The following is a 24,957-nucleotide window of genomic DNA, read 5'->3' as shown; positions in this document are numbered from 1 at the left end:
CACAAATAGTTCAGTAACAATCATATAACATTGCAGTGCCAAAAACAAGTATTTATTTACCCTATTACTCAAACTCAACTTTCATTTAAATAAGGAAGTTTTTATTTACAAAATAGAAACAATGATATATTTTTTAAATTATAAATTAGGCATATTATAAGAAAAGCACTCATTTTGCATGTCACAAATTGCATTTTAAGTTAGGTAAATCATTAATACCCCTATAACAACAAAATAGTTTGCTTCTATATAAAGAAAAATCATAAAATTAGGTTTGTGTCACACTTTTGCCTCTCATATTATTAGGTTTTATAATGCTGTTTGTACCATTAAGTGAAGCACACATTCATACAAAACCTAATCCTTTTTCCTCATTAGGAACATTGGCCATCACAGGAGGATTGTCATTGTCATTAGACCAAATAACCTTCCTCTTCACCATGCTTGTGCCATGTCGGCGTTTCATATGTTTATTATAATTAGACCAATTCGTGAAGTTTCTTTGGCATAACTCACAGCAATATGGTTTATCACCAGTATGCTGACGCAAATGCAAGTCTAATATGCTTTTAAAACGGAAAGCTTTGCTACAGTACGGACAGACAAATGGCAGAGAATCTGTATGTACGATCTCGTGTGAACGGAGCTGCTTCTGAAGCCTAAATGTACGTCCACATTGCAAACAAGCAAAAGGTTTGAAATTGTCATGAATTTTTACATGTGCTTTTAATCTTATTATAGTTTTAAAGTCTGATTTGCAGATTTCACATTGGTATGGTCTTGCATCGTTATGCAGGGATATAACATGGGACACCAAGTCAGCTTTATTGTAGTACCCTTTCCCACACCTGTCGCATATATGGACCCGTTTCTTAGGGTTCCGTTTTACATGGACTAGAAGATGACCGTTCAGAGTACCTTTATTTTTAAAGGTTTTCTTACATAGTGCACAAGACAAGCTGTCTGATGAATCAAGCACAGCTATTGAATTTCCAGCTCGATTCTTATAATACAGTTTTATATGTTCATTTAAGGATTCTATGCTAGTAAATTCGGTATTGCATCCAGAACATACATGTTCTGAGGATTTGTGTATATTCTTATGCTCACTGACTTTGTAAGGCGAAGAAAACTTTAAATGACAAACATAGCAAGACAGTTTTAAATATTTTCTGTGCCTTTTTACGTGCAACACAAACTTGTCCAACCGTAACATCTTTTTGTTACAATCGGTACATTTAAAGGCATTACAGCACTCATGGTATGACATGGAGTGAGATTTGAACTCTTCTATGGTCGGGAACTCTGTTCCACATTTGCCACATGCCCAATTATAGTCCTTCCACGAAAGCTGTGACTTTGGTTGACTAGGTTGCTTTTTAATCACAGTTTTTTTTGGTAAATTCACTGCCACATTTTCCACAGGTTCCTCTTTGACAGGTTCTTTATCCAGTTCTTTAGCAGGTTGAGCTTGAGGGAGCGGTTCTGTAGTATCATCATCAGATATAGCTTCTTTTTTCACCCTTTGACAAATGATAACAAGTAATTGTTGAGCGTTTTCCACCTGTTCGACGAACTCATAAGCCTTATCTAAGTTATTGAGGCAAATTAAGCACACTGTTTTCGGTAAATTACTTCCGTCGAAGAAATCAGCAGTATTTACGTTCAGACGCTTTAATTTCTGAATTATTCCACTGCGACTATTGTCGGATGCCAAGCTGATAAGCTTCGCAATTGGTTTTTTTTCAGCGCAAAGACGGCAATGTGACGTGTCTGACGAATTCATATTGAAACAGTTTGATGGGAAGTAGAAAGTAAACGAGTAACTCACGGTTATTTCAGGTAATATATCAAATTTTATTTAAATAAATCTTTGCGCTCGAGCTCAAACAATTGTTTTGTTTTTCTTTTTTTTTTGGGGTTGCCCTGGATTCTTCTTTTTTGATCTTGTTTTGATCCGTGAGAAAATATATAATCTTACGATTTTTTTTCAAATGTGCTATTTAGTAAGGATTTTTCAACAGAAAATCTTTAGAAAATAAAGCAGTAGAAGCAAGGAATTAACTTCTATGAAGACTATTCCTTCTTTGAGAAATTGAATTTACTCAAAAAAATATTTTATCGTCAGCAATGTTCTCAAAATCCTTGTATCTGCAACTGACCTTTTCACTCAACTCTAAAAATGGTGGTGATATTAAAAACAAAGTTAATGTCAAATGTCGACCAAGAAACGAAAATAGTTACAGATTTTTTGCAAATTTGGGTGCTTATTTAGGAAAAATATGGAAAACTCACACTGTCGGCTCTGCGCCGAATTAAAACCTAATAACAAACTCATAGATCTGGAGTCCGAGCAAGATAAACGCAATGAAATCGTGAAAAAGCTAAGAAGACTAAATGCAAGGACATTGAGTCTATTTAACGATGAAGTGTTACCTAAAACTGTTTGTTTTGTGTGCATTAGCTCCTTGGACAGGGCTTTCGAGTTCATAGAGAACGTGGATCACGCTCAAGAGTTGCTGAGCAACATATTAGCTCGTAGAGTTAAGAAAGAAGAAGTATCAGAGAGCGATTCGGATGGTGGCGAGGCGTATTTTGCGAGTTCGGTCGTGGATGTAGTTCAAAACCTGACAATAAAGCTCGAGGTAGAGGAGGATCAAAACCTGTACTTTCTACAGAGCAGGAAAATGGCAGACGTAAGAAGAAAGCAAAAACTACGAAATGTATGGGTTTGGACTCGTTACCGCTTTCCCAACTTAAATTAACTTGGAAAGATTACTTATGGACCTGCTCCTACTGCGAAACACAGTTTGCGACCGCAGACGAGTTGAAAGCACACTCGATGCAGTATCACAAGTGTTGTAATGCTTTCAAATGTACCGATTGCAACATCAGGAAACTGAAACTGGATAATTTCCTTTTACATGTCAAGAGACATAGGAAATACCTGAAACTGTCTTGCTACGTGTGCCATTTGAACTTCCTGAAACCATACCAAGCGAACATACACAAAAATGTGCATTTCACGTCACCAAACATTTGCATGGGCTGTAACACAGCTTTTGCCAATTTGGAGGAGTTGACAGAGCATACTAGCTCTTTCTTCCGCGACAAGAGAGCCAGGGGCATTCGTATCCCAAGTAACACTGTGGTCACCGTGGACGACCTTACCTGTCTGCTGTGTCAAAAAGTATTCAAAAGCAAAGGTAGCTTGAGCACACATCTCTTAACTCATACAGATAGAAAAAAGGGACCATACATGTGAGAAATGTGGAAAGTGCTTCTTTAGTAAGCAGAATTTAGCTGGTCACATGCTATTACATGACAATGCGAGGCCGTTCCACTGCCAAATATGCAAGCTTGGCTTTAAAACCATAAGCCAGCTACGTAACCATGTGGGGGGTACATGACGGAAGGAAGCCATATTCCTGTGATCAGTGTGGTCGGTGCTTTAGGCTCCCGAAGCAGCTTAAATCCCATCAAATCATTCATACAGATGAACTACCATACATCTGTGCTTACTGCGGCAAGGGTTTTCGATTCAAAACTATATTGAATCAGCATGTTCGACAACACACTGGTGTCAAGCCTTATACTTGTGGTTTTTGCCAACGGGACTTTACAAATTGGCCTAATTATAACAAACACATGAAGCGACGGCATGGTATGGACATGGCTAAGAAGAAGCATACACCTGAAGGTCTGTACCCCATCAACCCGGCTACTGGCGAGGTGGTAATTACTCCGGAGACAGAGGATACTCTTGAGTGGAAGAAAGAGATGATGCGACAACGGCGCCCTGGTAGGCCCAAGCAGACTGTTGTAGAAGCAGAGGAACAGAAAAACGAGGATATGAAAGAATGCAAGAGCGAAGTAGATGGATGTGCTGACGGTCAGAGTCAATAGCAGTCATTTGATGAGCGGCAAAGCTATTTGCAGCGATGCTCAGAAGTAACAATTTACCAAATTGGAACCTCTATTTGATCAACTTTTTTTTAAATGATAGCTATTGTTGTAGCTAAAAATGTGTATGGCAATTGTTTTTGCAAGCTCCATCGGCCTTCAAGACAAGAGATGGCGTTAGTGTCGTCAATCGATAAATCACGCGTGAAATGTTAATTGATTTCTCTGAGATTACAGTAAGGTCTAAATGGTATTTTTTAATAAAAAATCAAAATCAAATCAAGACTTAATATCCAATGGATAAAGATAATCATGTCAGAGGCAAGTGTTGCGGTGGATAAAGATTGGATAAAAATAGAACATATATATTGTACCCAAGTGAGACTGCATACCTAGATGGTGGCGCCACTTTCGAGTGTTTTTTAACTTCTTGGCACTTTATTAAAGTTTAAGGATAAATGTCTTAGAATGTAGAAAGAACTTTGTATGCATCTTTTGTTACTCTCTAAAAGAATGTGTCGTGACATACAATCCACCCTCCAGCAAAAACAAACCAATGAGAGTTTTCTGATAGATGGAATATCGCTAGATGGCGTTAGTATCGTGGGGCCCTTTTGAAATTAGTCTTGCTGATTGGCTCATTTTTTAATGTCTTTCTTCTACTCTTGTTGTTTTGCCACAGTCGACTAGACATATAACACGAGTACACCAAAGTGAGTGGAAGGTAGTGTTGTAAAGGACTAGCTCTGGGAGTCCTTTTTATTATGAATGAACTAAAAGAATTTTCTTTGCTCACCCGCAATCTTATGATAGCCAAGTTTATAAAAGATATGCGTGTTCATGCAGTTCCTCCACCCCCAACGCAAAAAGAGGGGTGTTATAAGTTTGACCGCTGTGTGTCTGTCTGTGGCATCGTAGCTCTTAAACGGGTGGACCGATTTGAACGCGGTTTTTTTGAGTCTGAAAGTATAACAATCAGAAGCCTTGTCAAATTAAACACATTCGTTTTCATTACTTCTTCACTCAGCATCAGACGAGGGTAGAAAGAGATGAATGCCATCGCAAACTTCAGTGATTCTAGAATATAAAGTGATTGTAATGTGGCCTTTCTTTTTCCATTCTAAGATAATTATACGAAGTAATTATACTTATGTTATTTTGATCATAGTGTATAAAATAAAACATAACTCTGTTAGTTTTAAACATAGTTAAAGATGCAGCTATTATTTAACGTAAAGCAGAATTTTAAACCATAGCTTTTCACTTTTATATAGAAAAAAAAAAGTTTTATTTGTAGAGTACTAAACACATGTAAATAGGATTTTATAGTATGAATGGAAGTATATGATGTTAAATAAGTTGTTCGTGCCATGTTATGTACGCATTATTAAGTTGGGTTGAGGCACAATTTAATTTAATTTGTTGTCAGTAAATGTATTTTACGAATAATGTTTTGTTTTATTATACACAAATACAGATTCATCTCTCACCTCCATAACATCTATTTGTTCGTAGCACCTACTACCCTCTTTTCCTTTATACTCATTACGGTCTAACTGGCTGTATGGCTTCATAAACCTTTGCGCTTGCGGAGAATTAAAAAAAAAGGTTTGGCAAAAAAAGAGGGTAGATTGCAAAAGTGCGCTCGTTTAATGTACTGCAGCAACGTCGAGGTTCTGGTGCCTTCGACGTTAACAGTGGGGAAGAGTAATACGAGCGATTGTTGTCGCACCCTGGGGGTAGAAATAAAATAGGAAAGAAGAAACTATCGCCCATCAAAATTACGCGCCAGAATCAACTTTTTGAACCAGGTTAGCTTCCTTCATTTCGGTTTTCGCTGCCAATTTTAAAGAATAACCACAATTTAAATGTAATTTAATTTAATAAAACTTGATAAGTGTAAATCATAGTAATACAGTTTAATAGCTATAAATAAATAAAACGTGTTTATCAATAAAATTACACTAACTTAATTATTGCATTGCTTAAGTTTAAATTATAAAAATTAGTTATTTTTAAAACAAGGCCGACTAATGCAGAATACTGTAAAATGAACATAAAATGGTCAATTATTTGTTTCAGCCAGTACGGGGTAGAAATCTGACAGGCCAGCTAACGCACGTAATGCCTAGGAGCCATTTTCTCACCGATTTGTTTCAACTCTTTTGTCAATAACCAACAACTATTCTGAACCCCTTGTGGAATCCAATTCTCCCCTCACCCCGTTTCATCCATGGACTATCTCCTTCCACCCATATAATAATGAGTGAGAAGAGGAAAGATTGTCAACCACAATGTAAGAAACATTACAAGAAGACATTACACAAGAGTATCCATATCGATCCCATGATCCCATCTGAGCCTCTATCTCATGATGATGACTTGGCTGAGGTTCACAATGTTGTCTCGTCTCATTCTAATCAAGACCCAGTAACATCATCCGACTCAAAAATTTACACAGCACTATGCGCAGCATCTATGGAGCAAATTGGCATAAGGAAAGACATCCTCTTCCCAATTCACCCAAAAGGATCCCTGCAGACGAGAAAAATGATAGATCTCCTGAAGCTAATTAATCCACAAACTCTGGGGAAACTGCTGGGTCATGGGTGAGCCATAAATTAAACTAAATTTAAGAGCATCATATCTAAGCTCAAGGAACGTTGTGAGGATCCCAGAACCATCAGGTCAATAGTATGCAATCACCGATCTGAGGTGATAGAGGCGTTTAAAGCTTCTTTTCTCCTAAAAGACGAGGAGACTGATCTTCTAGATGAGTATTGGGACACACTGGGTGAACAGATTATTGGGGACTATATCACTCTGTTTATGATCTCCAAACCGGATAACTCCCCCTGCTCCAGGGGTCTTTCGAAAAGGAGCTATATCAGCTAGAAAATCATCTAGTTTTGAGACTCTTAGCTCTATGATGACCCAAATGCACCTGGTCTCTGCTGACATGGCCGTGCTGGTAAAAAATTTGGGAGACGCCACGAACTCAATGTCTGCAGCTGAAGGTATCTGGAGAAAACAATCTGATACTGTTGCTCACTATATTTCTAAAACTGAGAGTCAGATCAAGTCATTCAGTGGTATGTTGGACAATCTCACAGTCTCTATATCTGCTTCGCAGAACCCTCTGAGAGATAGATCTGCTCCCACTTCAGAAATTCTCACCAATTTCAAATTTATGAGGTATGTCAGGAAGGAAGGAAAGGTCATTCTAGAGCCCACCAGACCATTGAATAAGGAGGAGAACAATGTAAAGGTTCAGATCGAGCTGTTGATCAGGCCAGATTGAGCCGTAGAACAGATAATTCTCTGGGACCCCAGGACTCTTGTCTTGGAGTATCAGAAACTTGCTAAGGCAACCACACCAAGAGAGGCTTTCGAGACAATCTTGCGTAAGTTGAAGGAAGGTGAGTCTTATCTCCTTAGAAAGTGAGGGCAAGGGGATTGCCAGAAAAGCGGGAGTGGGACCAAAAAGTTTCCAAGAGCAACCTAATTGAGTTCCTATTGGGAAAAACACAACTAACTTAATACGCAGTAGGGGACTCCAAGCGATGTCGGGGTGATACTTTGTGAGATGGTTCCATGGAATAGAAAACACAAGAGAAAACTTTAGTCTTGTTCCGAAACCATTGCAGTGTTGCCAGAAATACAGTTGCGTATTCATAAGCCCAGTTTAGACTTGCAAGAAAAATCATGCAAGGTACCTACATTACATTGCGGCGCTCGATTGACCACTTTAAAGTCGTTCGCTTTATGGAATCTCAATGTAATCCAACTTGCACGATTTTGCTTGCTAATTTAAACTGGGCTTACACATTTTGAAATCTTAGCGATTATTCGAAAAAAAAAAGTAATAACTTCTGTACCGGTAGTAAACAATATGGCGTCAACTTGTCTCGTTAACATGCCTTTTAATAGTTTGTACTTTGTTAATAATTGTATTATTTGTGATTCATAATTTGTAAACAAACAAACTACTGAATAAATCTCTTATTATTTTTCTATAGGCTTGTTTTTTCTGTTCCATGGATTTTTCTTTATCCTCTCACCTAGTGAAATTTTTAAATCCACGCAAAATTTAAACCCACCCGTGATTTCTTCCCTCTTGTGAACAACATATGATAGCTCAATGGCCACTACCATACCGCACATCAGTCAACATCTTCGGTCTTTATAACTTTTTTCTTCCCTCTCTTCGCGGGAATCATTATCTTATTCTTCCATTCGGCCATCCCCGCATCTTGTACCTGCATTATCTGCCCTGTCTCTGGATTAATAGGAAACACACCTTCCGGGGTAATTTTCTTCTTCGAAGTATCAGTATTGTGTCTCCTTTTCATGTGTTTGTTGTAATTAGACCAATTGGTGAACTCCATTCCGCATTGATTACAAGCATATGGCTTAGCGCCGGTATGCTGTCGCTCGTGGTTCTTCAATATCTGTTTGAATCTAAAGGCCTTATTGCAATATTGACACACATGCGGCATTGCATCTGTGTGTATAATTTTGTGAGCGTTCAATTGATATTGCAGTCGGAAACACCTCCCGCACTGTTCACAGCTGAACGGCTTGACTCCAGAGTGCATTTCAACATGTCTCCGAAGCATGTTAGGGAATAAGAATGATTTGTTGCAGATTCTACAAATGTGCGGTCTGATTTTATCGTGCGACATTATGTGAGATGTTAATGTGCCTTTGCTGTAGAATGTTTTGCCGCAGCGATCGCAGGTGTAGTCCCTTTTGCGGTCGGTACGGTGCAGTTTAATATGATCCCTTAGACTATTAGGGTTCTTGTAGACTTTCATGCAAATGTTACAAGTAAGATCAGCGATGGTGATGGGTGTGCCTCGTTTTCTTCGTGGTTTCCGTTTTGGTTTTGCAGTGTTGTACTCTAATAGGTGTTTTTGGAGGGTGTCTTCGTTCTTAAGTATTTCTCCGCAGGCCGGGCACGGGATTTGTGATTTGCTGAAGTGCTGGTTGATGTGGTGTCGGAATTCTTCTTCAGTTACTGAAACGTCGCAGTAATAGCAGCGTGTTCTGAAAAATATCAATATTTATGATGTTTAGCAGACTGGTAGGGAAAATTGTATACTTAATCCCCCCCCCCCCCCCCTTACTGAGATTGACTTAAAAAAATTTGGTGTGCTTCATATGGATTACAATGCATATGCAGTTATCAAAATGGCTTGTTAAGTCTTCATACGGGACAAAAGCTAGTTCCTGTTTCGCTCTTGTTGCTTCAGCAGGGGTCATTCAAGTGTTATGTAAGCAGAGTTTTTGTAGTTTTTGACTTCTCCCTTCCCCTTGTAGCAAAATTAAGCAAAGTTCTAAGCCCCACTCCCATGCTTACCTAAACAATGGTATATTTTTTCAAGCTGTTCAGGTTTTGGTTATTGTACCTTCAAAACTAGAAAAACAAGCAACTTTAAGAACTATAAAGTATCATTTTTGTTTGTACACATTTCAATTTTATTAAATGCATATTAATTTATTTAGCCGCAATATTAATTTTTAATTTAGCTTTACATAAATCACCATCTAGCTTCCCCCCCAATCCTACAACATCATCAAAGCAAAGCAAACTAAGCAAAGCAAAGATTCCCCACCCTAGGTTTACATAACACTTGTGGCAAGTACCCATTCATCTCATCACTACACCAAATTTCTACCCTCCTTTCACTCGCCCTATTATCCAACTTTTTTATGGTCAAACTGAGGGTAGGAAAAAAATCACATATATTTATTCATCACTGCAGCGCGTTGGGTCAAGCTCCTGCTCCCTTCGACATGATCTACGCGAAATAAGATATGAATCCTGCATTAGAGCACCCTGGGGTGGAAGAATCAAAGAAGAGAATCAGGTGTCCCACAAGATTCAGCACACAAGGGCAACTCAATTCGAACCAGGTTAGACTCCCTCAATTCTTTTATTTTGGATACCCAACTTGAACAACGCCCAACATTTTACCAAAGTCAACTACTATTAGTATTTTTGAGTTATACAGTCACCTTTACATGAGCCACTTAACTTCAAACTCGGTTAAATCCAATTGGGATGTCCCAATTTTTGACAACATATAATAAATCGAAAACCATTTGGAGAAATAGGCTTTGTGAAGCGTTTTCAGAAATCAGATTCCAAAAATGTGATAAACTGAATTAAATAAACAAAATTTAAGTAATGACCCTCATTTGACCCCTGCAGTGTCTCGTCACAAAGGCAGTTATAAAGCAGGTCTACACTCGTAAGCAAATTGACAATTTGAAATGTTCCTGTCCTGCTTATAATAGCAAAGAGTGACAAAGATAGAACTTTAATCACATGATGCGCACCCGGCCTTAAACAGTTGTCATTTATTGTTAAGTCCGAAATGTATATGAGTATTTCCAATGTATTTTTACAAATTAAATTATTAAATTACTATGTTACAAGTAAATACAAAAGAATTTAAATATCAGATTTTAATAAAAAAATATCTATTTACTATCACACCATTAAATAAACAGGAATAATCGAAGCTAAAAGAAGAGAGATAAATAAAACTATTTGTCACGGTTCATTTAGGACCCTAAGCCGTGCTTGAATTATTGTCAAATTGTAATGCCACAGATTATGTTATGTGTTATGTACAACCTGAATTTTTCTAGGCAATGGAACGTGGCTGTCTCACTGTGACGTCATCCAGCGTATTTCGTAAAAAAAATATAAAAAAATAAATACTCATCCAAATTCAAAATCAATGAAAAAGGTATCTTAAAATATCCTATTCTTTACAAAAATAAAATAAAAACTAGGTTATTTTTTTTTGGTGCATCGAAATTGTGCCATTTATTAAGATTTTGGTATTAAATAAAAGGGTAAAAATAAAAAACTAGTTTAAATTTTATACCCGATAAATCCATATGACAGTTTTTTTCAAATGTTGTCTATCCAAGCCAATCAGCGAGATTTTTTTTTCTGCCCAGGTCTGTTAATTTAAAATATACAAATTCACACTGAGTGTTTTCAAAGACACATAAATTGCAATTTATAAGGTATATTAAATGAATGGTAAATCCAATCAACATTTTTTTTTTTAAAGAAATGATGGTTTTAATGCTGAATTTGCCGAACAGGATTGCTTTATTTAATAAAGCCTAAAGCTGAAGACATAAAAAAGAAATACTGCCTATCAAATCACCGAATTAACGTTAATATTACTTTTTATAATTATCTCCCAAATGGTTATGGATTTATCTGAGTCAGAAGTTAAGCAACTCACATACAAGACCTTATTCATTTTCTTTTGGAATGTGATCAGGAAAAGGACATCAGAGAGGTATTTGGATGGTATGGGCTTGTTCAATGGAGGTGTAAATGTGATTCTGAGTCAAAGGCTTTCAGAAGAAGCAATGTTGATTTACAGGTTTATTAGCCTTTGCACCCAGAGACGTGATTTCAGTACAAGAGAGGCAGAGTGTGGTGTATATATCTGAGGCTCCCCATGAGGCTGACATAGTCACATTTGGTGTACTAAAGCCTAGATGAAAAAAAAACCTATTTTATTGCTTACCTAAGGCTTGTTCGGTGCTTATTAGAAACATGTTTAACAAACAAACTAAAGGAGTTATTCGTAAACGTCTTACAATCTATGCACATGAATGCAGAGCACTTTCTGTGCACTATTTTAGAATGCTTCCGGAGAGTCGCTATATCCTGGAACTCTATATTACAATGCGAACAGAGCCATGGATAGTCTTTCCATTCCGAAATCTCTTTTTTATTGATATCGGACATTTCTTTAGCATAAATTGTAACATCATTTGTAAATGGTGCACCAGACATTGCTGCGTCAATTATATCTTGGACGTTGAGGCCATCGTCGAAGTCAGGAGGGCTAGGACTGCAACCTGTGCTGTTAGTGTCAATATCAGGCTCAAAAACTACCATTTCTTCTTTTGGTTCAACTTTAACAAGTATTTGAGGGTCCGGCCGGTTTTTAGAGCTAGAGGAACTCTCCTGTTTAATATTAGGCTCGCTTTCATCGATAATCAAATCTTCAAAAGTATACTTGTCACTTGATGGGTTTACTTTCAATAGATTCGGTGCAAATATGTTTATTATTGCGTCTTGTGCGGCCTTTACCTTGTGAAGGAAATTGTAAGCATTATTGAGTGATTCATAGCAAACAAAACATATCGTTTTAGGCAGATTACTGTTCGCAATATCAACGTAGATAGCGTTTAGGAACTTTAATTTTGAAGCAGTGTCTTCGCATTTTTCCGGATCCATGGTCAAATTTATGAGTTTGTCAGTGTCCCTCGGCTCCGCGCAGAAGCGGCAATGCATTAATTCTATGTTATCCATAGCAATTTTCCATTATTTCTTCTCCAAACAAATAATACGAACAAAATCGGAATTTACGAAACAATTACCACAGAGAAGAGAGAAGATAAAATTGAAATGGCTTGGCTGACATTTGTTGTGGGCGCGTTCGAATGTTCTTGTAAGCTTCGGAAGAAATAGCTTTGATAATATCACCAAAAAAAAAATCTACAGAATAGATTTTATCTGTAGTAAATCCAACTTAATTAATACTTCTTTGTCAGTTTTTCACATTTGTTAGTCTTTGTATTCTGAGTAGTAGTAGTAAAATTAAAATATTTATTTAGGTATTTGCTGGTTTTAGCTAAATACAAAAAAAAACATTCTGACACATGACACATGTCAAAGTAAAATAAATAGTGTACGGCTGTGTGTGAAAATCTGTCTGTGCACTTAAAAACTTATAAAACTAATTGGTTTTTATGTTGAAAAGTAACAATGAGTGTCTCTTTATCATTATACTGTAGGCTGTGTGCCGAACAGAAGTTAGTTCACGAGTTAATTAATCTAACTTCAAACTTAAACTTTCGCGAAGAAATTATGAATAAACTGTCAATTTTCAGCTCTAATTTAGTAGATTTCTCTATAACAACTCTCCCAGAGACCGTATGCACACACTGCATCCAAACTTTAAACTCTTCATACGAGTTTGTCACTAAAATCAAGATGTCTCAGCTAGACTTAACTTATTTGACATCATCTTCAATAAAATCCGAATTAGAAGACTGCAATAATAGTGTAGACTGTCCAAGTAGTGAAAAAGAATCTTCTTGGATCGATTTACCCAAGACTGAAGCAAAAGATGAAAATATTGAATTTAAAAATAGCATTTGATGGTTACAATGTGACATATTGTAAAAAATATAGTGAAACTTTAGTATCTTGGTCTACTTATCCATGGGCTTGTAGCCACTGCAATGTGCAATTGAAGAATCTGGGAACCCTACGACGGCACAGTAAAGAATGCCATGATGTTTGTTTTTCAATTAAATGCATAGATTGCACGGATGATATTTTTGTGGACGATTTTGATTCATTTGTAGAGCATGTTCGAGGACATAGGAAAGAATTGAAGTAAGTACAACGACTGGATAGCTTAGTGGTTAGTGACCCTGATTATGAAGCTTGAAGGTTTGAATCTCTGTTGGGATGTAACAATTAAAATAGCTTGATTCCATGGAAGTGCTTGTATGGGACGCTACTTGCTCCGACTCGCTGGCTCCTTACTATCTCCATGGTACCTGTGACAGAGCCGGAACAGCATCTGAAGCAGTTGAAAAATCAAAAATGTCCAAATATATAGTTCTTGGCACCAAATACGATTTTTTCCCATTTGGTGTAGAGACTCTTGGTCCGTGGGGTCCTAGCGCTTTAAAACTTTTTAAAGAAATTTCTAAAAGGTTAGTAGACGTCACAGGGGACCGAAGAGCTGGCAGCTTCCTCGGACAAAGAATTAGCTTGGCTATTCAAAGAGGAAACGCTGCCAGCATCTTCAGGATCCTTGCCAAAGGGTACTCTTTAAGTATTTTTTTTAAATAAATAACAATAATAATAATAATAATAAAAGATATTTATTTAATACTTTTCTTCTTTTTGTGAGGCTTTGAACACTCCAGGTGATCATGTCAGCCTCATGGGTGCTCGCTCATTTTCCCTACACAAGGGACATATTAAAAAAGTGGTAAATGCAAATGGCTTTGTCAGATGCTGGATTGACCTGGCCATTGTGCATGGGGCCCAAACCCCCAAGAACCCTTCTCCTCAAGTCTGAGTTCCGAGCACATTCCAACAACAAATGGGACAAGTCTTCTACCTTCTGGCAAATCTCACACAGAGGTTTTAAGTAATTTGTTTTAGTTTTAGGTTTTATTTTATTTTATGTATTTTATTTTTTATTTTTGCCCAGCAATGGGACACTTTAACAGGCAAAAAATTGGACGTTAAATTAGGTAAAGAGGTTCTGACGCCTGTGTGGGTTCCTACCTGGTGCAAGGGTCCATCGCCATTCAGCATGTTTCTCTTCATTTTCTAATTCTTCACTTTTTAAGTTATCAATAATATCGCGTTGAAACGTTGATATTAGATTATCGATATTTTCAAGCTTTCAATATAAATATCGATATTTTCATTTACCTGCAACCCTAATCCTGCCCTTGATATGATGATGATGTCTAAGAATACCTTCTATTTTCATTCCAGCCAGTTCTGTCAGCACTGCAACATGAAGTTAGACCCAGATACCCTCGCAGACCATGTAAAGATGCACAAGATGCAACCGCACTGTTCCGCCTGCGGAGAGTTCTTGGAAGATGACTTTGCGTTGCACAATCATCTGTCGCATTACGAAGTGTCATGGGCCAACTATGACTGGGGGTGCAGAGAATGCAGTGTTAAGTTCACGGACCAGGATAGCTTACGACGGCATACAAAGGTTGATGTTTAACTGTATCCTAACCAAATGAACATGAAACTACCTTGAGACTCATCAAATTAATAATGTGAATGCAAAAGTTTGTTAGCTTTGGGCTTACTACCCCACTAAATTTCATAATACCTTATTCACTAATACCCCTAATTTTCAAATTACCATGGGCTCATAATACCTAAATGTCAAATTGTCTCATTCTTAAAATTAACGAAATTCATTATGACTTTGACCTAAAACGTCATATTCTCTAAATACCTAAAGATTGAAATGCACAATTCCTTCAAATACCAAATGACCGAAATGACAAAATATTAAAATAACTCAAACCGAAAACACCTAAATGGCAAAATGCCTATTTTTTTTGGTGCCAAAAGATTACCGTCGCGGCAGAAAAAGGAAGATTCATCTTATGTAAAAATTGACAATCTCAGTGTAATACAAATTTAGGTATTTTGACATTTGGTTGTTTTAAGCATATGTTGTTTTGCCATGAAAGTGTTTTGAAGTTATAGTATTACTTATGAGACTAAGGTATTTTGAACCAATTCAGATGAAATTAGTTGTACAGATAGTTTGAGTCCCTGGAATGGACACAGGATAGTTTTTATCAAGGAAAATTGCATAGTTCCCGCGGTATACGAGTTCTGCGCGGACGGAATCGTGGGCAACAGCTAGTAAAAAATCAATAAATAAAAGTCCTATGGTATGCACATAGACAATTGAACATTTTCTATACAAAAATACAAACTGAAACATATTGGATGCACAGAAAAACCCAGAAAAAGAGACCAGCGCTAAGAATCGAACCCAGGTTCTCAGCATTCCGTGCTGCGTGCTATAACCCCTACACCACCGCTGGACAGGAGTCTATAGACACAAATTTCTCCCATGCACCACACATTTCACCTTGCTTTTTCCTTTACTTAACACAAAAAAGACTATCATCATGTCAGCCGAAAGACGTCCACTGCTGGACATAGGCCTCCCCAAGGCTCTCCACTCAGACCGGTCTTGTGCTTTCCGCATCCACCGCGATCCCGCGATCTTAACCAAGTCGTCGCTCCAAAAAGACTAAAAGACTAAAAAAACAATCATAGTTTTCTCTACATTTAAGGAGGTGCATCGAAAGTGTTTTGCGATGCAATATTCGGAGTGTCCAGAGACGGTGGACACTGTCCGCGAGTTCGTACACCACGTCAGAGAGCATAAACCGAGTTTAAAGTAGGTTGTTATTTTTTAAATTTTCTTCATTTTCATTTTTCAGTTTCATACTCATACTCTTTTATTGGTAATATCATTATTACATGTCATTTTGTTAAATTATTCTAATATATTCTAAAAACTAATTAATTTAATAATTTTACCTAAAAATATACCTCGTTTGAGTTTCTTGCCGGATTCCTCTCAACAGAGGTTTTTCCGAACCGGTGGTAGTTTTTTTTTTGACATTCATAAGTGCTTGTTATAGCCTAAATTGAATAAAGATATTTTGACTTTGACTTTGAATAAATGATTTCCTTTTTGTTTCTAATTCCAGGTACTACTGCCAATACTGTAATTTCAAATACAACGAAGCCAACCAAATAATCCTCCACATATTAAAACACCAGCACAATCAGTGCGAAACTTGCGGCGAATCCTTCATCTCACCATCAGCACTCAAATCCCACGTGGACGTCTATATAAAACCCAACGCCAGAACGCCCAAGCAAAAAATCACTGTGTGTGTGTAAGATTTGTAAGAAGGGGTTTTTGACTATGACAAGGTTGAAGAAACATGTCAGAACGCATTCTTCGGAGAGGATTTTGAATGCGACGTGTGTCACAAGAGTTTCAAGTTAGTATCAACTGTTTTTTTCTATTGCTATAGAACTTGGATTTTTTTAACACGTTCGGCCCCGGCAACGATCCACTAAGCTCTTACGCTATGCCTACGCATATCCCACAGCAGTCACTTCTATGCCAGTGACACGTATACGTGTCACAGACGTAATACATTCCGGTGCCAGTGACACGTCTGTGACTTTTTAGTTCTTACTCCTATGCCAGTGACACGCATGTCGTGTCAAAATAATTCGTACCTCCTAAAGGCTGGCACGTGTCACTGAGGCCGAACGTGTTTATTAAATTAAAAAAAAACAAGAGCGTGTCGGACACGCCCAAAATAGGGTTCCGTAGCCATAACGAAAAAAATAAGTAATGTTTTTCTAAGGATTTCGTATTTTGGACGGAATATTCCTAGTTTAGGTATATTTGATACCTTAGGCTGCTATTTACTTTTAGGGGCTGTTTCACTGTCCATTGATTAGTGTTAACTGACGGTTAAATGCGATGCCGTCTCTATTTGTTTTGTTCGAATAGACGGAGACGGCATCACATTTAACCGTCAGTTAACACTAATCAATGGATGGTGAAACAGCCCCTTAAACTACTAATTCTCAAGAAAACTTAACAGGCAGGATTAGTGAGCAAGATGGTGGTAGCTATCCGGGCGGACCTTGCACAAGGTCCTACCACCTGCAAACTTGGCTGACTTTTTATTCTACCATTTGTCGGCATACTTTACATATATATTCGTGCAAAATTACAGCTTTCTAGCATTGATAGTCCCTGAGCAAAGCCGCGGACGGACAGACAGACAGACATGGCGAAACTATAAGGGTTCCGTTTTTGCCATTTTGGCTACGGAACCCTAATAAAAATGGACCCTGCGGCATGGTACCAAAGATGCTGGCAGCATGTCCTTGGTGGAGCGTGGATGCGTTGAGCGAGCAAACTGCCAGCTCTTCGGTCTCCTGTGGTATCTCTGAGTCTCTTTGATAGATCTTTGAAGAGACTCAGATCTTTAGTTGATTGGTGACATTTGTTTTTAACCGACTTCAAAAAAAGGAGGAGGTTATCAATTCGGTTGTATTTTTTTTTTTTTAATGTTTGTTACCTCAGAACTCCGTCATTTATGAACCGATTTGAAATTTTTTTTTGAGTTCGTCTAGGAATGCTTTCAATTAGGTCCCATAAGCAGCAAATTAGGATCTGATGATCGGATCTTAAGGAAATCGAGGGAACTCTTCAAATATTGTAGGGACACCTATGGTAATTTGGATATATTTAGCAGTAACTCGTGCATTTGCTCTTGCAAATCATAATTTGGTGAAATGGAACTGATGATGAAGACCAGATTTGACCAACGGAACTACTACTATCAATAACAAGTATTTCACGGGTTAAATTTAAATTATCATGATTAATATACTTACCTAGATAAGCGACTAAGAAGAAGCTTTAAGTTAATGATTCTTTCGAACTGATCTGATGCTGAAGCCAGAAGGTAGGCGACGGAACTCTGTTATAAAACAACGTAACTAAGTCGTGTTTGGGCTTAATGGAATAGTTGTGAGATGTTCTTTGGCTACGAATCACTAAAAAGTGAGAAATAAAAAAAAATTTAACAAAAAATTAAAACCGACTCCAAAAAATAAAAAAATAACAAAAAATGGAACCGACTACAAAACCCTTGAAAATATTTTTCTAGGTAAGTAGGTACGTACTAGCTCGAAGTCGGTGACTCAGCACGACCCAGCAGGAGGGATTGAAACCCATAGTATGTAGGTGAGGTAGACGACTATTGTGAATTGTCCCACTCCTGCTGGCTCGTGCTGAGTCACCGACTTCGAGCTAGTACGTACCTACTTACCTAGAAAATATTTTCAAGGTTTTGTAGTCGGTTCCATTTTTTGTTATTTTTTATTTTTTTGGAGTCGTTTTATTTTTTGTTAAAATTTTTTTTCAGGCTAAAGTATCAGCTGAGAGGACACATGGCGTGCCATACTGATGTCATGCGGTACGCGTGCCAACATTGTGACAAGAGTTTCAGACACAGGTAAGTATGCTGTAGGTAGTGCCAGCAGAGTTGAGGTCACCCCATGGACGTACTACCTAAACGGGACCGAGCACTTGCAGCTCAAAAGCACGACGAACGAGATAGCTAGTACCGATGCCCTTTGTCCCTTTCAATAGGGTGACCATACCTAAGATTTTTGTGAGACATTTTTTTTTTTTTTTTTATTTCGACTGTATGGCAAACGAGCAAGTGGGTCACCTGATGGTAAGAGATTACCACCGCCCATAGACACCTGCAACACCAGGGGGATTGCAGATGCGTTGCCAACCTAGAGGCCTAAGATGGGATACCTCAAGTGCCAGTAATTTCACCGGCTGTCTTACTCTCCACGCCGAAACACAACAATGCAAGCACTGCTATTTCACGGCAGGATTAGCGAGCAAGATGGTGGTAGCAATCCGGGCGGACCTTGCACAAGGTCCTACCACCTGCAAAAGTTCAATCTTCCTGCTCATTGTTTATTATGATCACTGAAGTTTTTCACTAGTTATGGAAAATTTCTGAGGGATTAGGGATGGATTACGAAATAAATAATACAAATAGTACAAGGTATCAATTTATTAATGTGAAATAATAAAAGTTTTCTTTGGAATCTGCAACGGAAAGTCTTTTTTGTGTGTAGTTAAGCGACGGGTTAAGGCACTGCTAAAGTTAGAGGACCGTAGACCCTCCTTTATCTCCCTGCTAAGTCACAAAATGGCCGCCACAAGTTTGAACAGCTGACTTTGACAAGAGCAAAAAACCATACCGAAGATATTTTTAGTGAAGGGTGAAGTTACGCAAAGATTAAAAAAAAACAGGAAAATTTATTTTCAGGAATTTGTATTTAAAAATCCTCTAAAATTACTGCTACTTTACTACTTTACTAACAATAAATATGAAAAAAATAAAATTAGGATGATTAACATAATTACGGCTTTTTGCACTTAAACATAAACATGCGGATCGGAAATGGCGGGAAAACAAACATCTCGCTTTTTTTTCCTGCTAATTTGCTGTCACTGCTGTCAATTTTTTTTTTTAATTATCGATGAGGCCATTTTTTGTCTTTGATTTGTCAAGATTGCCAACATAACGCGTCTAATCCGTCTATCAGCAGCTCAACAACTAGCAGACTGCTAGCAAGCGTTTATGAATCATACTTCTTGACAACCGTCTAACAAGCTTAATCAGTCTGCTAAGTAACAGACCGATCAAACCTCAATTAAGGATTTTTTATGAATAAGGCTGTAAATCATTACCAATTCTCCCACAGCAGCGTGTTCAAAACCCACCAGCGCTTGCACACGGGGGCCCGTCCGTATGTCTGTCACGTCTGCAGCAAGGACTTCGCGAACTGGTCCAACTGTAACAAACATATGCTAAGGAAACACGGCGCAACGCTGGCCAAGACTGTCCTCACGCCGCAGGTACGCTGCCGACACTTTTCCACAATGCCCACTGCTGTGCCCAGTGCGCCCACTTCTGGTTCCACTAGCCTAGCAGTGGGCAAGGCCCAATCTGCGGCCTACTGCTGGGGCAACACTTCCCTCGCTGCCTGGGCCTGAGCTATCAACAATTGGGCTCAGTACGCCCACTATTGGCCCCAATGCCTGACTGAGACTTTGCTGCCCAGCTGCCCACGTCTGGGCCCGTTCTGGTCCAGCAACAGGCCAACAACAACTAATCAGCAACAGCAACTAATCCTTCTGCCAACGCCAGCTCACGGGGCCCGTCCTATGTCTGTCTGTCACCTCTGCAGCATGGAGATCGCGAACTGGTCCAACTGTAACAAACATATGGTGAGGAAACACGGCGCAACGCTGGCCAAGACTGTCCTCACGCCGCAGTGACGATGTGGGAGTGTTGGCGAATCAGAACAGTAGACTGTATGAGAATGAGGACGATTTAAGAAGGTGACAAAATGGGACTGTGGACGAACTCATCCTGAGCCCGAGTACGGTCACTGTAAACTCATGGTAGTGGTAATGGTAGTGGTACTTACAGATGTGGTGAGTAATGTGCAAACCATCGTATTATATCGGCAAAGTTCGTATTTATTATCTCAACTAGATTACTGGAGCTTACTGAAGCTTATTGAGGAAGCAAGATAAATACGTACTTATGCGAAAAAATACGACGAAAAACTGGGACCCTAGTGAAAAGGGGGTTAAGTCTGCAGAAATTACATAGCTATTTTCTATTTTATGTGTAAAGAGGTTTAAGTCGAAATCAGCTGTTCAACTTCTGCAGAATTAACCCCTTTTTCACTAGGTCCCCAGGGTCCATTCCATATCCAATCGGCTCATGTCTGTCATAACTCTTTTTTTCCCTAAATTCATTAATTGTTCAGAATTGTTATAAAACTAACCTAACCTTACCTACAGTTTTCTATAGAATGACTGTTTAAAAATTTCAGAAAAATTTGCGGTTTCGGCGGGAAAAAATATGTATGACAAATAAAAATTCGGACAAACGTGACTTGCGAAAATTATATTATGCGACTAACTAGATACGCACTGAGGAAAGGGTCGATCAACTTTTTTAACCGACTTCAAAAAAAGGAGGAGGTTATCAATTCGGTTGTATTTTTTTTATGTTTACCTCAGAACTCCGTCATTTATGAACCGATTCGAAAAAAAATTTTCTTTCGTCCAGGAATGCTTTCAATTAGGTCCCATAAGCACCAAATCAGGATCTGATGATTGGATCCTAAGGAAATCGAGGGAAATCTTCAAATATTGTATGGACACCTATAGTAATTTCGATATATTTAGTAGTAACTCGTGCATTTGCTTTTGAAAATCATCATTTGGTGAAGTGGAACTGATGATGAAGACCACATTTGACCAACGGAGCGACTACTCAATAACAAGTACTTCACGGGTTGAATTTCAATTACTTTAACACAGTTGCTAAGCAATTTATGCTCATCGTAATGCATATGGTGAAATGGAACGGGTGATGAAGCACCAGGACTCCTCAATAATGAACGCAAAAAGCAATTTTTCGTAAAAGGTGATGAGCAGTTGACATTAAACTATTAAGATTGGTTTTTTGGAATCTTTTTGTATTTTTTATTTCAATTCCAAATTTTTACTTTTACGGTCATCCCGTAAAACCTAAATTGAAAATACAAACTGAAATATAGATGCACAGAAAAATAAGACCATCACTGGGAATCGAACCCAGGTCCTCGGTAATCCGTACCGCGTGCTATACCGCTACACCACTGATGGTCAACGGTACCGACACGAATTTCCCCTATGCACCTCATATCTCAGCTTGTTTGTTTCTTATTTAGCCACTTAAGCAGTGACGCTAGCGACATCTATGCCGTAGCCCTCATCGAGAAACTTTTTCGGCACTCCATTGGAACTAACCGCTCACCCGGACAAGAGATATCGTTACTAAGCAATCAAATTAAGATTGTTTTTTTGGAATATGAGGTGCATAGGGGAAATTCGTGTCGGTACCGTTGACCATCAGTGGTGTAGCGGTATAGCACGCGGTACGGATTACCGAGGACCTGGGTTCGATTCCCAGTGATGGTCTTATTTTTCTGGTTTTTCTGTGCATCTATATTTCAGTTTGTATTTTCAATGAAACTATTAATCTTAGATCTCGTGAAAAAAAAATTATAACAAAAAATTTAACCTACTGATCAAGTAATTTTTCTTGTTTGTTATTCTGTCCCGTTGTCCAAGAGACAACAGTGACAGAGTTTCTTAAAAAAACTGTTATGATATATGCTACTAATGTGCTTAGGAGATTGTCCATTAAATAATGGGCTTGTAACTACGACAAAAATGTACGCTCTATGAATTATAACCACAGAAAACATGGAGAAACTCATGGTTTTAAAGAGTTGTCCAGGGGACGTAACCATGGCAACGAGGTACAGGGAAAAGTTGATCGACCCAAAAACATTATTCGCTAGGTCAGGGTTTCCCAACCTTTATTTCGCCGAGCCTCCCCGAACCAAAAATAATATTAACATGCCTTAAGTTTGGAACAGTTAATTTACTTACGCAGCACTACTACCTAGATGTGCTATTACGCCCCCCCCCCCCCCTAACATTTCCCTACGCCCCCTTGGTTGGGAAGTACTACACTAGATCTTCTCTAGTTGGAGCTTTCTTAATCTGTTTTCAGGGCAAAGTCCCCATCAACCCGAAGACCGGGAAACCAAAGCAGTTCCACGACCCAGAGCTGGTCAAAGACTGGAGCGAGCAGATTCTTCGGAAGCGGGAGCGCAAGAAATAGACCCTTGGTCTTTGAAAGCATCCATGGATGATGGTTTTCCGGATGTTCCCTTATTTGCAGACAGACATTTTGATAGAATTTCGTTTCGTAGCAAATGTTTCGGATAGTTATAATAATAAATATCTATCATATCTCTCAAATATCTCTCAGACTCTAACGCGGGTTAAGACAAAAATAGAAAAAGCATATGAGTCATATCTATAGAAGCAAAGTCAACAACATCCGCTTTTTAGGGTTCCGTAGCCAAAATGGCAAAAACGGAACCCTTATAAATCGTCATGTCTGTCCGTCCGCGGCTTTGCTCAGGGACCATCAATGCTAGAGAGCTGTAATTTTGCACGGATATATATGTAAACTATGCCGACAAAATGGTACAAAAAAAAAAAAAAAAAAAAAATTATTTTGATTTTTTTTTCTCATCCAATCTTGTAGTGTGGGGTATCGTTGGATAAAACCATTAGGGGGTTGCTAAAACGATTTTTCGATTCAGTGATTTGTTTGCAAAATATTCAACTTTAAAGTGCAAATTTTCATTAAAATCGAGCGTCCCCCCAAAATTTGAAAAAAATCTGGATGCTAGGGGTAGTAAGTGTATCAAACTTACAAAGAAAACTATAACGGTTAAGTTTTCTTGAGAATTATTAGTAGTTTAAGAGTAAATAGCAGCCTAAGGTATAAAATATACCTAAACTTGGAATATTCCGTACAAAATATGAAATTAAGGCCGTCTTGCAGGAAAAAGTAATAATAATAATAATAATAATAATAAAATCTTTATTCAATAAGACAAAATTGCACAAGAGAGGAATGAACAATTACAAAGAAAAAGACAACTTAGGTTAAACATAGCACAATTAAAAAAGTTGAATCCTGACTCACAAACTAGGCAAGGCCCGTATCTTGCAAGTCAGTGTTCGTCACGTATGCGAGCTAATAGAGTAAACTACGTATATCCAAGTAGCTACTAAGTAAACTGAAACATTTTTATTAAGAAAAGGAAAAATTAATAATTAATAAAATTATGTGTGTGTGTGTGTGTGTGTGTGTGTGTGTGTGTGTGTGTGTGTGTGTGTGTGTGTGTGTGTAAATGTGTGAGTGCGCGTGTGAGTGTGTGTATGTATCTATGGGTGTCGAAGTTTCTGAGTCTATATGGGTGACAGTATATGTGCAGGTACGTTAAAGAGAAATGTTGCTGTCTTAAGTCAGAAGATACTCGGTATCATCATAATCGAGTTTTTGCAACCACTGTGAGACTTTCTTTTTCATTTGAAACCTACTTAATCTAATTATGTTTAAAACATTATTTATCTTATTATAAAGAAATGAGCTAGTGATTTGGAATTGTCTCGAAGAAAATTTAGTTTTATGGGGTATGGGAGGGCAAATTCTGTAGTGATTTCTTTTAGTAAGATCAGAAATCTAGATTTAGTAGTTAATCCAGGCTTAAGCTTGACAGTTCCATACAATTTGACACTACTAAACTGAGCTTAACGCTAACTCGAGATTTATGTGTTTACTGCAAGTGGGCCTTAATGATATTGTAACGCGACTGCCCGACGTAACTCGAAGAGTAGGGCTTCAACAAAGACTATTTATTGTACGTATACACCAGAAATAGTAAGTGATACAGAAAACAGATACACAGAGAAATAATTAAAAGACAAAGTAACAACAAATGATGATTACACAGCATAAGGGCGGTTTCGCAATCCGATCCGAACCCGTGAAAATACGGTCCGGCGTAGTCGTAGATCTTAACCAAGTCGTCGCTCCATCTTGTTGGAGGCCTACCGACAGCTCGTCTCCCGGTCCGCGGACGCCATTCGAGAACCTTCTGACCCCATCGGCCATCAGTCCTGCGAGCAATGTGCCCCGCCCACTGCCACTTTAGTTTCGCAATTCTTCGGGCTACTGCGGATATCATCGCGGGATCGCGGTGGATGCGGAAAGCACAAGACCGGTCTGAGTGGAGAGCCTTGGGGGAGGCCTATGTCCAGCAGTGGACGTCTTTTGGCTGACATGATGATGATGCTGATGTAGTCGTAGAACTTTTGTATGGTAGTTTACGCACTACATCGGAGAGAAATCGGATGACGGAACCAT

At 38.4% G+C, this 24,957-nt stretch overlaps 4 protein-coding genes and 1 pseudogene across 5 annotated transcripts; 3 read left to right on the top strand and 2 right to left on the bottom strand.

Moving 5' to 3' along the window:
- Positions 1-65: 65 nt before the first annotated feature.
- Positions 66-1,907, bottom strand: LOC141445196 (uncharacterized). Its single transcript, XM_074110979.1, has one exon. It carries the CDS (start codon positions 1,784-1,786, stop codon positions 347-349), a length of 1,440 nt encoding a protein of 479 aa, XP_073967080.1. The 5' UTR covers positions 1,787-1,907; the 3' UTR covers positions 66-346.
- A 270-nt stretch (positions 1,908-2,177) lies between these two features.
- LOC141445195 (uncharacterized) lies at positions 2,178-5,352 on the top strand (annotated as a pseudogene).
- A 441-nt stretch (positions 5,353-5,793) lies between these two features.
- On the bottom strand, positions 5,794-12,321 carry LOC141445192 (uncharacterized). Its single transcript, XM_074110974.1, has 2 exons — positions 11,469-12,321; positions 5,794-8,952 (listed from the first exon to the last, which is right to left on the bottom strand). The coding sequence occupies exons 1-2, from the start codon at positions 12,260-12,262 to the stop codon at positions 8,067-8,069; spliced, it is 1,680 nt and encodes a 559-aa protein (XP_073967075.1). The 5' UTR covers positions 12,263-12,321; the 3' UTR covers positions 5,794-8,066.
- Positions 9,033-16,506, top strand: LOC141445193 (zinc finger X-chromosomal protein-like). Of its 2 annotated transcripts, none has more exons than XM_074110976.1 (4): positions 9,033-9,822; positions 14,480-14,711; positions 15,823-15,929; positions 16,246-16,506. In XM_074110976.1, exons 2-4 carry the CDS (start codon positions 14,502-14,504, stop codon positions 16,439-16,441), a joined length of 513 nt encoding a protein of 170 aa, XP_073967077.1. In that variant the 5' UTR covers positions 9,033-9,822; positions 14,480-14,501; the 3' UTR covers positions 16,442-16,506. The 2 variants fall into 2 exon arrangements, with proteins under 2 accessions (XP_073967077.1, XP_073967076.1); XM_074110975.1 differs by lacking the exon at positions 9,033-9,822 and adding an exon at positions 12,641-13,354.
- An 11-nt stretch (positions 16,507-16,517) lies between these two features.
- Positions 16,518-23,229, top strand: LOC141445194 (uncharacterized). Its single transcript, XM_074110977.1, has 4 exons — positions 16,518-16,545; positions 18,499-18,588; positions 19,865-20,018; positions 22,744-23,229. Exons 2-4 carry the CDS (start codon positions 18,524-18,526, stop codon positions 22,852-22,854), a joined length of 330 nt encoding a protein of 109 aa, XP_073967078.1. The 5' UTR covers positions 16,518-16,545; positions 18,499-18,523; the 3' UTR covers positions 22,855-23,229.
- Positions 23,230-24,957: the final 1,728 nt, after the last annotated feature.

The sequence above is a fragment of the Choristoneura fumiferana genome, unplaced genomic scaffold (assembly GCF_025370935.1).
Source record: "Choristoneura fumiferana unplaced genomic scaffold, NRCan_CFum_1 Sck3bRy_48;HRSCAF=218_pilon, whole genome shotgun sequence".
Classification (NCBI taxonomy): domain Eukaryota; kingdom Metazoa; phylum Arthropoda; class Insecta; order Lepidoptera; family Tortricidae; genus Choristoneura; species Choristoneura fumiferana.
Note: the sequence above shows the minus strand (reverse complement) of the source record. Positions and strands in the feature narration are given on the sequence as shown.

Excerpts from the sequence above, each read along its gene's own strand:
- LOC141445196 (XM_074110979.1), bottom strand. The coding sequence starts at position 1,786 with ATGAATTCGTCAGACACGTCACATTGCCGTCTTTGCGCTGAAAAAAAA.
- LOC141445192 (XM_074110974.1), bottom strand. The coding sequence starts at position 12,262 with ATGGATAACATAGAATTAATGCATTGCCGCTTCTGCGCGGAGCCGAGG. Across the intron at positions 8,953-11,468 it reads AAGCACCGAACAAGCCTTAG|AACACGCTGCTATTACTGCG; the intron begins GTAAGCAATAAA and ends GATATTTTTCAG.
- LOC141445193 (XM_074110975.1), top strand. The coding sequence starts at position 13,083 with ATGAAAATATTGAATTTAAAAATAGCATTTGATGGTTACAATGTGACA. Across the intron at positions 13,355-14,479 it reads GGACATAGGAAAGAATTGAA|CCAGTTCTGTCAGCACTGCA; the intron begins GTAAGTACAACG and ends TTTTCATTCCAG. Across the intron at positions 15,930-16,245 it reads GAGCATAAACCGAGTTTAAA|GTACTACTGCCAATACTGTA; the intron begins GTAGGTTGTTAT and ends TTCTAATTCCAG.
- LOC141445194 (XM_074110977.1), top strand. The coding sequence starts at position 18,524 with ATGGCGTGCCATACTGATGTCATGCGGTACGCGTGCCAACATTGTGAC. Across the intron at positions 18,589-19,864 it reads GACAAGAGTTTCAGACACAG|CAGCGTGTTCAAAACCCACC; the intron begins GTAAGTATGCTG and ends ATTCTCCCACAG. Across the intron at positions 20,019-22,743 it reads AGACTGTCCTCACGCCGCAG|GGCAAAGTCCCCATCAACCC; the intron begins GTACGCTGCCGA and ends ATCTGTTTTCAG.